This window comes from Crinia signifera, chromosome 9 (assembly GCF_055691185.1).
Source record: "Crinia signifera chromosome 9, ASM5569118v1, whole genome shotgun sequence".
In the NCBI taxonomy this organism is placed as follows: Eukaryota; Metazoa; Chordata; class Amphibia; order Anura; family Myobatrachidae; genus Crinia; species Crinia signifera.
The window spans coordinates 54,699,262-54,714,114 of NC_139225.1; the positions used below are offsets into that span (position 1 = coordinate 54,699,262).

General features: G+C 41.8%; 1 protein-coding gene across 10 annotated transcripts in view; it reads right to left on the reverse strand.

Annotated features, from left to right (window-relative positions):
- PHKA1 (phosphorylase kinase regulatory subunit alpha 1) overlaps window positions 1-14,853 on the reverse strand; it is a 295,837-nt gene that overhangs the window by 170,052 nt on the left and 110,932 nt on the right. For all 10 annotated transcript variants that reach the window (XR_014460676.1, XM_083159090.1, XM_083159086.1 and 7 more), the window contains 4 exons: window positions 7,113-7,195; window positions 6,942-7,022; window positions 5,498-5,596; window positions 5,267-5,413 (listed from right to left, as the gene is read on the reverse strand). Coding sequence is in view for 9 of the 10 variants with exons in the window: in XM_083159090.1 (XP_083015216.1) it covers window positions 5,267-5,413; window positions 5,498-5,596; window positions 6,942-7,022; window positions 7,113-7,195 (410 nt within the window). In the remaining variant the exon portion in view is untranslated. The remainder of the gene's footprint in view (window positions 1-5,266; window positions 5,414-5,497; window positions 5,597-6,941; window positions 7,023-7,112; window positions 7,196-14,853) is intronic.

The following is a 14,853-nucleotide window of genomic DNA, read 5'->3' on the forward strand; positions in this document are numbered from 1 at the left end:
CAGCAGCTGCACTCTGTATCACCAACTGTCACATTTTAAAAATGCACAGGTGACCTGGAAAACATGAACTGTGTGGGGGTTCTGAGGAGCGGGGTTGAGAACCACTGGTCTAGACAGTGGGTATAGGTAGGGAGGAGGAGCTTCGAACCAAACAGTTTTCTTTTTTCTTCCCAGCAGCATCCCCATCTCCTTCTACACTCTACACCACCCCTAGCAAGGCTAGTTAAGCTAGCAAGCTCAAGACAAGTGAGAAAGGGGAACAGAAAGTCACAGGCTTTAGACAATGAAACAGTCTAAAGCTATCTCCTGAAAGATGGGATAGGAATGAGCAGCACTGAGAATATTTCTCCAGAAAGCGAAGGTGTCAACAGAACAGAAGTTCTCACCGACAAGGTGGATAAAGCTGCCACCCCTGCTGGAACAGAAAGAGCTGCCAAAGAACAAACATGTTAAACATTTAAACAGGGCAATGTGGACAGAGGATGCCTAGTAGCGGACCAGCTCCATCGGTGAAAAGCAGAAAAAGGCAAAGAGACTCTGTAGTACTGAGATCCCTTGTCCTAGCCAGAAAATTTAGCAGAGCTTGCACAACATCTAAGAAGGGCTCTACCTGCGGAGAATCCAGAGGAGCCCAATATCTTAGACTATGAGAAACCAAGAAACTACGTGACAGAAATAGTGAGTGACAAGTTAATTCTCTCAGGTCTGGCACCCACCAGGGATCTGGAAAGCAGGAAGACAAACTTCCACATAGGCCCACGAATGTCCAAGGTGTCCAAAGACTCAAACGGTGGTGAAAGCAGAGCTTTAGCAACCAAAGTCAAGCTCCAGGATGCCACTGCAAAAACAAATCTTGACTTTACATATTGAACACCCTGTAGAAAAGTATGTGGTACAGGCCATAAGACAATCCGCCCCCTGAAGAGCATAAAAAGAGGTGAAACCCCATTAAGATAGAAAGGCTGAGACCCAACTTAGGACCCACCCTCAGGAAAGACAGGACTTGCAAGAGGTGAAACATTCAGGGGTAAAACCTCCAGTCGAACAACAGGTGAAGGAACGACAAAAACCCAATGATAACTGGGGCAGAAGGTTAACAGGCATGAAGCATGGAATCAATGACTGATCATGAAAACCCCCTAGCTCACAGGATAGATGCCTTGAGACACCCCATCAAAAGTAAGACAGGCTAGATCTAGATCCAAGTACATGCCCTGTTACAACTTAAGCAGCCATGGAGGAAGACGCCAGGGAGCGTCAATGGAAAAGCCGAGAAAATCTATGACCGAAGCCCATTCGCTGCTACATGGAAGCCAGTAGGATCACTGTGCTGTCCACCAGCCATGAAGAGTGGATCCTGGAAAAGGGACAGAGTCAGGAAAAAGATAAATCAAACCAACTCAGAACTCTAGAAAATTGTACAGAAGCCGGTTCCCCATAGCCATCCATTGATCCTGAAATGTCCCCCAGGATGGATGTAATTGCCCCCCTCCGGAGCGACTAGGCCCCCCTCCCCACCCCTGGAGTTACCTAGCGGCACTCGCCGCATTACCCACCCCCCACCCCACACCCGGCATGCTTAGCGGCACCCGACACACCCTCCCTGGCAACCTCCCCTTCTGGAACACCGCGGAGGACCAAATTGGAGCACCCCCCCCCAGGGAGCGGGTGAGCACCGGAGTGCCCCCCCCCACTGATTAAGTGCCAACATCTCTGTGAGAGATGTGCAAAATATATGGTAAAAATGCCAGTGTGACTCACATTTGTTATATAAATTAATATAAAAAATGTTTAAAAAAAAAAAAAGATTATATTTCCTATATAAAAGGAATCATGAATAAAGAGGTTTGCTTTGCAATTTTAAACACCAATTTTGATAAAGTTACTGGCACTCAGTCATTGCAGGTGGGCGATCGGTGAAAAGGGGACGTGTCCGCGTAAACGGCCATGGATTGGTGGTGATTGCGAAAATTCACGGCCGTTATCGACAAAATGGGCCCAACAGCTTTTAAAGTCAGGCCCGTTCTGTCGATCTTCCTCTTCAATGCAGTTGGTCAAGACAGCAATTTCCATTGGAAATAGCGGTGGGGATTGAATACCACCCTTAGTCCGCAGGAGGAAACTCTTGCAGAACCAGCAAGGTCTTAGAAAGCAACATCTCCAGAGAAAGGATCAATGAGGATTTCTCCAATCATATACCTATCCGTGAGAGAAGAGAAAATAAAAAGTGCCCATACAGTACTGCAATTTGAGCTCTTTTCACCCAATTCCGACGCATCGGGATGAAAAGTGTTAAATCATATGTGTTTTACAAAAAAATATTTCAGACTAATTAATCATGGGATTAAAGCAGTTTAGGGACACCAATCAAACAATGAAGAACCACTTCAATCAAAAACATACAATACCACAAGAGTATCTGATCCCAGAGCGCTAGGAATGATGATTTTTTTCTCTCATTGAGTAAAATCAACCCCAAAAAAGAGAAAAGAAAAATTGTGTAATACTGTAACACATTAACATATAAGATGTAGGACAAGATGGTTTGCAACTCGTACCAGAATCTTATGTCTACTATCAAGGTAGACACAAATGCTTGATTGAGGGGAATATAATGTCCAACAATGGATTCCTCTCTCCTTTCTTGCCCAAGAGGGTGGAATATGCACTCAGAAAGATAAGAGAGACATTATGGTGCAATATGTTTTTAATAAAAACAAGATAAAACGAAATTACATCAGATATAGGATCATAGGACTCTCACCATTTGTATTTGTTTACAGAGAAAATGCAGACAAAAAAAGCATGAGATGTCAACAGGCGTCCCTGGATGCTGATCAACAGTAAAGAGTCCCCTTAAGTCCTCCTCCATGCTCACAAGTCAAACGGTTTCGATACAAAGTATCTTTCTCAAGGCATGCCTTCTGGTCCCAAGCATTTTGGATAACAGATTATTCCATATTTTGGAATATTTTTGGATAACAGATTATTCCATATTTTGGAATATTTTTATATTTGAATGAGGTATCTTGCGTTTATGTTGTATAAACACATCAAACACATGAAATACGCACAAATATCTTTTGTTTGTGCATAAGCAAAGTTTTAAAACATGAAACAAAGTTTGTGTCCCATCTCAGACACTGAATTGCTAAACAATCATTTTCTTGCACATATTTAATGGCAGTTACATATTGTGTCCCCAGTAGTGCCAGTTACAGATGTCCCCAGTAATGCTTTTACACCCCCAAAAAATTGCATTATGGAAACTATGGATAAGGGATAATTTGGATAAGGGATATATGGATAAGGGATACTCAATCTGTACCAACATAAATTATTATATATTTATATGTTCTTATTGCATTGATATTCTATACACATGTGCTGGAAAAAGCACCATTGTTGTCATTTATGGATGCATTTTATTAAACATTAACCTTTAATAATTATAAAATATTTATTAGATATTAGGAACTGTGAAATAAAATTAAAGAAATGTGTGTAAAGAATAGAAAAGTGCATTCAAATTAGACTGTACTGTACTCTGGACTGATCATTAGATATTGTCGGGGAAATTTACTAAGATGTGAAATACACTTCACAGGTTATGTTGATATGGGCAACCAAACATATCTTGTCTAATATCTTCTAGACGGGTGAAAAAGTAATAAGAAGTAGCTTCTGACTGGTTGCCCATCGCAACATGGCCTGTGAAGTGTATTTCACATCTTAGTAAATTTGCCCTGTATCTCTTGATTATTTGCTAGTTATTATTTTCCTCAACTCCATCCATTACCTGACAGTTTCATATATGAGATTCTAACATGCTTTTCCTGAATGAGTGGATAGCTGTAATGATTAGTGGTAGATGTGTATATTTAGGCAATTCGTCATAGCAGCAACATTGTTGCTGTTCAAAAATAATGACTGTTTCCTAAAGGGAGACACAGCTGAGGCCCAAATCAGTTGTATGTTGTAGAATTAGTGTATCCTCTCACACATCTCATTGCATCAAGCACATACCACTGGTGACAGACACATTTGATATGAATAATTCATACTCCCCCTGTATCTCCCTCCAGACAAGAGTTACTAATACCCCTTTTATACCGAGGAAAAAATCCCTGGGTGGACCCAGGTCAGCGTCGGTGTAAAAAGGGTAGCTGAAAAAAAATCTGGGTCCATTTACCCACGAATCATACCCTGGTCCTGACCAGGGTAGAACACGGGGAGGTGGGCAATGTAAACGGGTATGCCGGGTCATCTGACAAGGCTCCTGTTTACAGCAAAGGGGAAGCCCAACCTCTGGACCGCAGCATCAGTCCGGAGGTTGGGTGGGGAGGACACACAGCCTCCCCTGCCGTCTGCTGTACTGTGCAGGCAGCAGCAGAGGCAGAGAGGAGGTGAATAAATACCTGTATGCGGCATCCATTCACCTCACGGACAGGGGCTGGGGGGGGGGGGTAAACGGAGGCTGGGGAAAGTCCAGCAGCTTACCTTGGTGCTGGGCTTGTCCCCAGTGTGGTGTTTGCAGGCCCCTTCGCAGCGATCGGCGGTCCAGGCACTTGGAGATAAGGCCATCTCCAAGCGCCGCCCCCGTTTACACTGCAGGTTGGCAGCACAGTGTAAACCAAGTAAAACCCGGATCCGACTTGGCTTGGAACCATGTTCCAAATACCGGGTGGAATCCAGGATTTTGGTGTGAAAGAGATGTAAAATTGAATAACAGTGTTGTTGTAATAACGGACTGCCAGTAGACATTGCCTGGAGGTAGATATCTTTGAAACAGGACCTAATTCAGATTGCAGGTCATATTTTTCTAGAAAATGAACAAAACCAGTGTGCAGAGCGAGTTAGATTTGGGTGGCATGTTATCAAACCGAAACATAAGTTGCAGTGTAAGAATAAAGCAGCCAGTATTTACCCTGCACAGACACAAAATAACCCAAATTTAACTCTTTGCAAATTACATTTTCCCACCTGTAGTGCACATGTTTTTGCCCATATTGAGAACAGTTATCCTGCGATCAGGTCTAAATTAGGTCCTATGTCCACCTCCTCTCTCTTACAAGACCTACATAGGCTCCTTTCCTCTTACAAATTAAATGTAAGTTCCTCACACTCACTTACAAAGCACTCTCCCATTCCTCTCCCACTTTCATATCTGATCTCATCACACTCACACTGCCATCTTCATTCCACAAATGCACGCCGCCTCACAACTTCATTAATGAAGACATTTTATATTCAAGTCAGGTTATACCTGTAATTTGTTGATTATTTCTTCCTTGGTGATTTGCACCAACTGAGCATCCTCCACAGCAAAGGCTGGAAATGAGATAACAGAGAGAACCCCAGCATCAATCTCTTTGGATGTAGAGGCTCTTGGAAGCATGGATTGCAGAATAGACTGGAAAAAAAAAATAGAGTTTGTCAATAAATTGCATGCATTACTGGAAACACATGCAAATTAAAATCATAGCAATGAATGTACCCGACAGTGTTGAATTTCATCCGACAATACATGAATAACAGACTGGGGACCTCCTTTAGCACCAAACAAATTCAGTTCATCCAAAGTTTCCAGAGCAGCCTGGGGAATGAAAAAGTATGAGGTAAAAAAATAGGGAAATGGTAGTGCAGAACACAGAAGCAGAAAGAAGATGATAGCAGAACACAGGAGTGCAGAACACATGAGCAGGGAGAATACGAGAGAAGAACACAGAAGCAAAAAGAATAGGAGTGCAGAACACAGGATCAGGGATCAGAGATAACAGGATTGCAAAACACACACGAGCAGGGAGAACAGGATTGCAAAACACAGGAGCAGGGAGAACAGGAGTGCAAAACACACAGGAGCAGGAAGAACAGGAGTGCAAAACACACAGGAGCAGGGAGAACAGGAGTGCAAAACACACAGGAGCAGGGAGAACAGGAGTGCAAAACACACAGGAGCAGGGAGAACAAGATTGCAAAACACACAGGAGCAGGGAGAACAAGATTGCAAAACACACAGGAGCAGGGAGAACAAGATTGCTAAACACACAGGAGCAGGGAGAACAAGATTGCAAAACACAGGAGCAGGGAGAACAAGATTGCAAAACACAGGAGCAGGGAGAACAAGATTGCAAAACACAGGAGCAGGGAGAACAAGATTGCAAAACACAGGAGCAGGGAGAACAGGATTGCAAAACACAGGAGCAGGGAGAACAGGATTGCAAAACACAGGAGCAGGGAGAACAGGATTGCAAAACACAGGAGCAGGGAGAACAGGATTGCAAAACACAAGAGCAGGGAGTACAGGAGTGCAGAAGAAGACAGTAGCAGGGAGCAGAGACAAAAGAAGTGCAGAACACAAGAGCATGGAGCAGAGAGAACATGAGTGCAGAACCCAGTAACAAGAGCAGAGAGAAAAGGAGTGCAGAACACAGGAGCAGAGACAACATGAGTACAGAACAAAGGGCAGGGAGCAGCAAGAACATGAGTGAAAAACACAGGAGCAGGGAGAACCTAAGTGCAGAACACAGGTGCAGTGAAAATATGAGTGCAAAACACAGGTCACAGAGCAGAGAGAATATGAGTGCAGAACACAGGTCATGGAGCAGAGAGAATATGAGTGCAGAACACAGGTCATGGAGCAGAGAGAATGTTGCAGAACACATGGGCAGGGAGAATGTATGTGAACAACACAGAAGAAAAAGAACAGGAGTGCAGAATACATGAGCAGGGAGAACAGGAGGAGTACAGAACACAGAAGCAAAAAGTACATGAGTGCAGAACACATGAGCAGGGAGAACAGGAGGAGTACAGAACACAGAAGTAGGGAGCAGAGAGAACATAGGTGCACCCCTTTAAGAAATGCAGGGAAGTGGGGGGGGGTCATATAAATACAAGTAAGCAAACTGCAATAGTAGGTGGTTTAGGTGGTAACTCCTCACCTTGGCCATTCCAACAGAGCTTGCGTTTAATTCAGAGATACCCTGATTTGTCTTGTCACCACGTTCCCACATTCCAAAGTCCTACATAAATATACAGAGCACATTACACAGGAACTTGATGAAATTATGTGTGATAAGCTAGAGTATTCTGTAGACATTGCTCTTACTTACTGCTGTTTTATATGCTGCTTCTATGTAGAATACCAAATTTTGTATGAAATTCACTTCATCCAGCGTGTATATTATATGGAGACCTAAAGTAGAAAAAAAATACAACCAATATTTTTTAAACTTTAATGTAATGTCTTGGTACTTGTTTCCTAGCACGGTGCCCACGATTTTCATCTTACGCCATCGTTTTGATCGCATCGCATGCGATGAGACCTGATTTTTTAATTGTACAGACACCCTTATGGGTGATTACTATGTAAAATGCACCCCCATTGTTAACGCCACCCCCACTATGAACGCTAACCCAAAGCGTGGAGAGCGCAGCAAGCCCGCGTGGGGCATCAGTACGCGTCCTCCGACCTTTTCATACGCCCACTATCCACGTCGGCGTGGAGTTGATTTTATATAGTGTCCCAAAGTTTGGCGAGCGCAGCGAGCCCCGCGAGGGGACGCGGATTACTTTAACTTCACATGTATTCTTTGTCCGCTCGCCACACTATATAAAATCAACTCTATGTCGACGTTGATAGTGGGGGTATGAAAAGGTCGAGGGCGCGTACCGCCACTACTCGTGGGCTCGCTGCGCTCACCACGCTTCGGGTTGGCGTTGATAGTGGGTGTGGCGTTAACAATGGGGGTGCATTTAACATAGTAATCACTCATCAGGGTGCCTGTACAATTAAAAATCATTGTAATGGCATGCAATATTAAAATTGTACAGTTTGGCTCTTAGGACCCGAAAATCGGGTCCCATCGCATACCTTAATTAGTGGTACGCGATGGCGATGGGCGCCGTACTAGGAAACAAGTACCAATCATTTTCTTTGAACCCATTAAAGGATTAAGGCACTGTAGAAAGTCGTTTCTCCATCTTATGTCCACACACTACAGAAAACTTATTATACTAACCAAGCCTCACATGAATCAGAGAGAAACATTATTAATTAGCTGCCTCCCCCTATCCTAATTATACACACATACCCGCCAACTTGGGAAATGGTATGTGTTAACACTGGTCAGTACATTTCTGGTCAAAAAGGTTGATGTTCACAAAAAACCCTTAGGCACAACTTGCATCTTTTGATAGATTGAAGAAAAAAGGTTGTGCCAACTCTGGCTGAATAATACAAAAAACGGTAAATCAATTAATACATTTTAATTACCATAATAAAATATAATAAATTAATCATTATAAAAATGTTAAAAAAAAACAGATGAATTATTGGTAGCATATATAGCACAGTTTCTCTATTGTAGTATGTGGCATAAATTTAATTAAAAAGTCAGAAATCAGTACAATAGTACTGAAATCACAAATTGGGTGAGGTACTACTTAACCAAGCCGCCTCCTTGTGCAAAATCATGACGCAGCACCACCCAAAGTTCTTTTTTTTTTTTTTTAAATAAAGAGCGTCACCTCCCTGTTTTGGTCAGATTTGTAATTTCAATAAAACTGCCGAAACTGTACAAAGCTTTGAGGAAGTCCGTTTTAACCTATTATGCAGACCATTCTACAAATTTAGGGAAGGAGCAAGATTAACAAAGTAATATTTAAAAGCCTCCTATTCAGAGAATTCTTCCTCAAGGCACGGACCTGACTACTCTGTTGGATCATCTCTTTTCCTTAAGGATAATTACCACAACTCTCACACTGCTAAAGCCAGGCAACCCAAACTTGCATTGTAAACATGTATGCTATGCTCTCTACATCTGTTTATCTTTGCTACAGTATGCTACTGTAAAAAAAAAAAAGGCTATAAAATATTCAACGCAACTGACCCAACATCCAGAAACTGTCCATATACCACGTCTGTCTTGTCCATTATGCCGCCATCACCAGCACCCTTACTCCATTTATTTTCAACTTTTTGGAAAATGCATAGTTGGAAAAATAACAAATAAATCAGGGGTAGATCCCATCATCACCGTTTCAGCAATGTTCACCTGAGGAGCAATAGAGCTACAAATTGTAGCACTAAAAATCCAGGATGCCATCATATCAATATTTAACGGACACCATCTCTCCTCAATTTTTGGCAAGATCAGTCCACTGAATTTGCCATTTTAGTTGCTTTAGTTAATTTCAGTTCCCAAAGGTGCACAGATGATTTCCTTCTTTGTAAGCGCTGCGGAATATGTATGTGCTATATAAGAAACTGTTCATAAATAAATAAGAGAGCTCCTATTTCCCTCCTTTATGGTTGATGTATGCCACCCATTTGGCAAAAAGGTGACAATCTTCATGGATGTTTTGACCAAAGAGATGATTTTTATTGAGCCAGAGAGATAAGAAAAGCTCTTGATTCTTATGCTGCCCATACACGCTGCTATGCGTGCTGTCCCGATGTGTGCTTTGAGGTGCGCGCTCCCGCGGCACCTCATCGCACAGTACAAAAAGTATGTGCTTGCACATACTTTTTGTACTTAGGTTTCATCACATTGCATTGCATGCACAACGCATGCACAGCAGTGCAATGCAATCCCTGCTAGTACAGCACGGAAAGCACGCCCTCATAGCAGCGTGTATGGGCTGCTTTTGGCCTTGAGTTACATGTCAAACATGACAGAAGAGAAGAATTAATGAACACTATATCCGGAGAAAGTCCACAGTTAAAGTTTTTAAGGAAAATAATCTAATCTATGCAATCCCTAACCAGCTCTAGTTTAGTTTCCCAACGGTAGGGGTACTCAGGAGAGTCAGAAAGTAGTAGCTGCTGGCAAGGTGTCAGGTTGGTTATTTGTGCTACAGTCTGTAGTGGAGCCTCACTTTTAGTAATGCTATGATATCTTCAGGTATGCATCTTCTCCAAAACCACAGCATGCCTAGTTATAACAGCACTAACAGAGTGCTCCCTAGTTAAAACAGTCTTTATGTAGGCTGTTCCCAGCTAACCATGCTTCACCAGCAGGCCCCAGAGATAGATACCTTCACTGTCACCAGAAGGGCTCACTTCCCCTGGCACGCGATCTGATGCTGCTGCACGCATGCATTGAAGAGACAGCAAAAATTTACACCAAAGGCTGCGCATCCTCAGCCTGCTACACTGAGGCCACCACCATAGAGTTATAGAAGATGGAGGATCACAACATGTTTTCCTATTTACAGTGTATAAGTCCTAGGGGTAAATTTACTAAAGCCTATAGAAATTAAAAGAAGTGTTGTTGCCCATAGCAACCATATTGTGTCTATCATTTCTCTTTTGCATCCTAGAAAATCATAGAAATAATTGTATTGCTTTACATGGGCAACATAACAACATAAGTAAATGTACCCCCTAGAGATGGCATTATACTCCATGGACAACTGCTTTTGACAAGGATAAATAAAAGTTATCATAAACATTTTATTAAATAAAATTAAAAAAAAAACTTATTTTTCTGACCTCTCTCATATATACTTTTACTCTTAGAACATAAGGGGAAAAAGAGAATTGGATTGGATATGGGACGGTCTAAAATAGAATTATACTAAAGAAAATAATAAAAATCAATGATCCTCCTCTCCCTACTACCCTATTTCTTTTCTCTGTAAACCCCCCCCCCTAAAATTGGATTCAATAAAAAATATTGAAGTTAAAAAAAATCAATGATCCTAAATGATCTTGTGGGTTCTCTAATTACCAGAGATACATATTACAGTAACTGAAGAGATATTACAAAGTAACAATGAACTTCTCTTGTTAACGCTGCTTGGAGGCTGAACAATCACACCCCCACCTTCTGACAGTATATACTATGGGTGCAGTACACACAAAGAATAAATAAAAACAAGAAAAATTGATTAGGATTTTTTTAATTTAATTATTTTTAATGTGCAGCTTGGAAAACACTGCATGGATGCAGAAAAATCACACACGGAACTTGTGGTGTATACTATTGGGGTACAGTATACAGCAAAAAAGTTAAGAACAGCAAAATTTATTTTTGGACCATGGAGGTATAACTAACACACACAGAACTTGTTCTGCTTCGGACAGTAGTATATATGTATGGTGTATTGGATTGCAGTGCCGCACACACCAAAATAAAAAATAAAAAATTAACAATAAAAAGCTGACTGAAAGCATGCCTGTGTACCCCACTACACTGACTGACAGCCTGCCTAACACACGACCAGAACAATGACTACAATATAAGTATATTATATAATCCAGCACCCAAACCCCTCTGCTGAGTCTGCACTGCACTGCCACAAACCCCTCTGCACAGCACAACACCCCTCTGCACAAACCCCTCTAGTCTGCACTGCACAACACTCCTGAGTCTGCACACCCCAAACCCCTCTGCAGTCTGCACGGAACTGCACAAAATGATTGATGTGACAACCATTGGTGAATCTAAGGGGTGGTCACTGGGTGCACCAGACCACCCATTACCTTGCACCTTAACATAGAAACAATGCCGCTGCACATTTTATCCCACCAAAAACATGGCCAGGTGAGGGCTGCACGCAGCTCCTCCCATAGTCCTTTGCAGAGTGTGAGCGCCGGACGGCTCCCTTCATCTGTCCTCTGCTGCTGCTGCGTGCAGGGTCCGGGTGGCACACGGTGGGGATTGGCAGTCCTGGCACAGACAGAAAAAGTAAGGGAGTTTTGCACCTCAGCCTGTCTCCCTCCACACCAGAGTGGTTTGATTGAGGCTTAAATTGCCAGCAGCCAGATATTCTGTGGTTTTCTCTTTAGAAATAGTGCTGCTGTTGATGTATACTAGTAGGTATAATGTTACCTATACTATAGAACTTGCCAATATGATTCCAGAGTGATTGCCTGGGCCCCTGCCAATCACTCTGTAATCATACTGGCAAGTTTGATAGTACTAAAAAGTGCAGAAATCTGTCCCCCGCTGGCCCTAGTTAAGACACGCCCCTCAAATGAGGCCACGCCCACTTTGGGTGCGCAAATCCATTGTGTGTGGTCTGGGAACATCCATTAACATATTTCTAGATTCGCCTATGGTTACAACTGACAAGTGATTGATGATTCAAGTTCAAATTCACCACCAGGCTCCTGCACGCAGCACAACTAGCAGAGCTGTGCGCAGCTGGAAGCTTGAGTGTGAAATGACGCTGAATTCTCGGGACGCCAAGCTTTTATAGACTCAGCGTCTTGCAAGAATCCGACGCCAGATTTCCGTGTTCGGCCGCGCTCGGGTTTCCGAACAAAGCCGGAAACTCGCGAGCGTGGCTCGTGGGCAGTCAGGCCGGGGATGTTCGGATTCCATGGAGGTTTGAACCTCAGGTAAAAATTTAGACCCTGACTGCATGACCAACTACAGGCCAGTATCAAATCTTCCTTTTCTAGGAAAAGTTATTGAGAAAGTGGTTGCAACTCAACTAAACTAGAGACCCACCTGTCAACCCATGACATTTATGATCCATTCCAGTCAGGATTCAGGAGAAGACATAGCACAGAAACAGCTCTGATATGTGTGCTCAATGATCTTCCATGGAATCCGAACCACTCATCTCTAATCTATATACGAAGTTCTATAATGTATCAACCAAAGATTTTTACAGCCTTTATAGAGGGATCACCGCCCTTCCACAAAACTTTGGAAGCACTAATCTTTCTACATTTTTGAATTTGCCAAATTAGTTAAGAATAATGTAGGTTATGCAAATTTAAAGTCAGAAAAACACAATAGATACAATTATTATTATTTAAAAATTGTACATTTCAATATTTCAATGCATCAATGATCGGAATTAAATTGCCATACAGCTCCAACTACTTATTTGCTTGTACAAAATCGGCTAATTGTTTTAGCCTTCAAATTCACGAAAAGTTGGAAGCTTTCGGCTCTGAATAAGAGTTGCCAGCAAAAAAAAAATGGATCTATAGGTTTTCACCATGTTACATACCATTCGGCTGATATACTGGGAGCTGAGTTTGAAATTTGGACACAAATCAGCTCTATATAGACAAACATATTTAGAGCTGGTTATTCTGGGTGAGTTTTGTTTGCCAAAGTATAAATACACTGGCACGCAAAAAATTTGGAGTACATTTGTAACAAATAAACACTAAAAAAAAATTCTCATATTAAAAAAGAAAAATATATTTTGATCTGTCAAAAGAGCTCATATACTGTGCACTGTATTTTTTTCCTGTTAAATGCATCTTCTGCTGAGTATGAAATATATACAATATGCCTACCGTATATACTGTATGTATTTGCGACTGTATCTGCATCAAAAATGCGGTACAACGTTTTACAGCCATATAGTGTAAAATTATGGAGGATATTCTGTAAGTGCCAATGGTTCATCGCTGCTAATAGGTTCAGCCAGGATTAGCCTATAAGCACCGTTGCCAGCATCCCTTAGCCCTGATAACCGATGTTGTCAGGTATTATACTTAGCGTTCCTGACTGTATGTTCATATTCTATGTGGTATGCACATACAGTCATATACAATGATATGCAGCTTATCTATATTTTGTGTGTAATTGCGACTATCTGCATACCAAATAATGCTACACTGTTTGTTTGGTAAACACTGTAGCAGCAGTTTTTATTCAGATTCAGTTGCAATTACATACAGTTTATAGACATTCGAATCAGCAAAAGATGCTTGTGTGTCCTATTCGCATAGCATTATTCACATTTAAGGTTAGAAATAATTTTTGGTACTTATTTCCTAGCACGACGCCCGTCGGGTTGATCCCATCTTAAGTTTAAGGTACTTCAGGCATGCGATCGACGCGATGGACCCGATTTTCTGTCATCACCAGTTTATTTGCCGGTAAAAGAGAAAATCGCGTTGATCGCATCCATCTCGGCACATTATAATGGGCCGCAATTCGACCGACGCGCTCAACGCGATTTCCCCATAGAGAATAATGTTAAATGATTTTTAAAGTAAAAATCGCGTCGGTCGCGGCCCATTAACAATGGAGGGCCATTTCACCCATCGGGTGGGGGGGATAGCTATTAAAATGGGGGGTTTTGGGGTTGTTTACATTGAAATCAATGTAAAATTGGGTCTCAGGGACCATTTCACATTGATTCCAAAGTAAAAATCGCGTCGATCGCATCGCATGCCATTTGGTTGGCATGCGATGGACGCGATTTTTCCGACCCGATCAATACAATCAAAATCGCGGGCGCCGTGCTAGGAAATAAGTACCTAATTTTTTTAAATGTGTATGTGTAACAGGTGAGCTGTAATTGTTTTGCTTAAAAGTACATTTTTACATTGCCATTAGAACTCACCCAAACTAATCCGCCCAAATTATGTACGACTTTAAAATGCTGTTAAGATTGACATTTGGAGCTTTAAAGATGCACATCTTTGAATTGGTCATGTCTCTGCAAAAATTCGGACATTCTAATCTAATGTGTGACTTGTGAGTGTTTTTTCCAGGCCACTAAAAACCGTCTCCCATTACATCTTGGCCACTGTCTTGTTAGAGTACTTTATGCAAAGTGGAGAGGTTATAACAGAAACACCTCTTTCTAGTAGATAAAAAAGGCTTATAGGAAAAACACAGAACAAAGCCAAAATGATAACAAGTCCCCTTTGATATATTTTATATTAAGTGCATGTGCAGATCAATCCAAAAAACTCTTAACTGCATATACAAATTACAATAAACACTTTTGTCCTAACTTTATGGGGGAATCAAATTAGCCATGATACATTACCATGACAAAATGATCCACAGGGTAAATCAATTATCCTAATAGTCGGCACGATTGTGGAATTTGTCTCAACTGCCGTGGACAGGAGAAACAGAATCT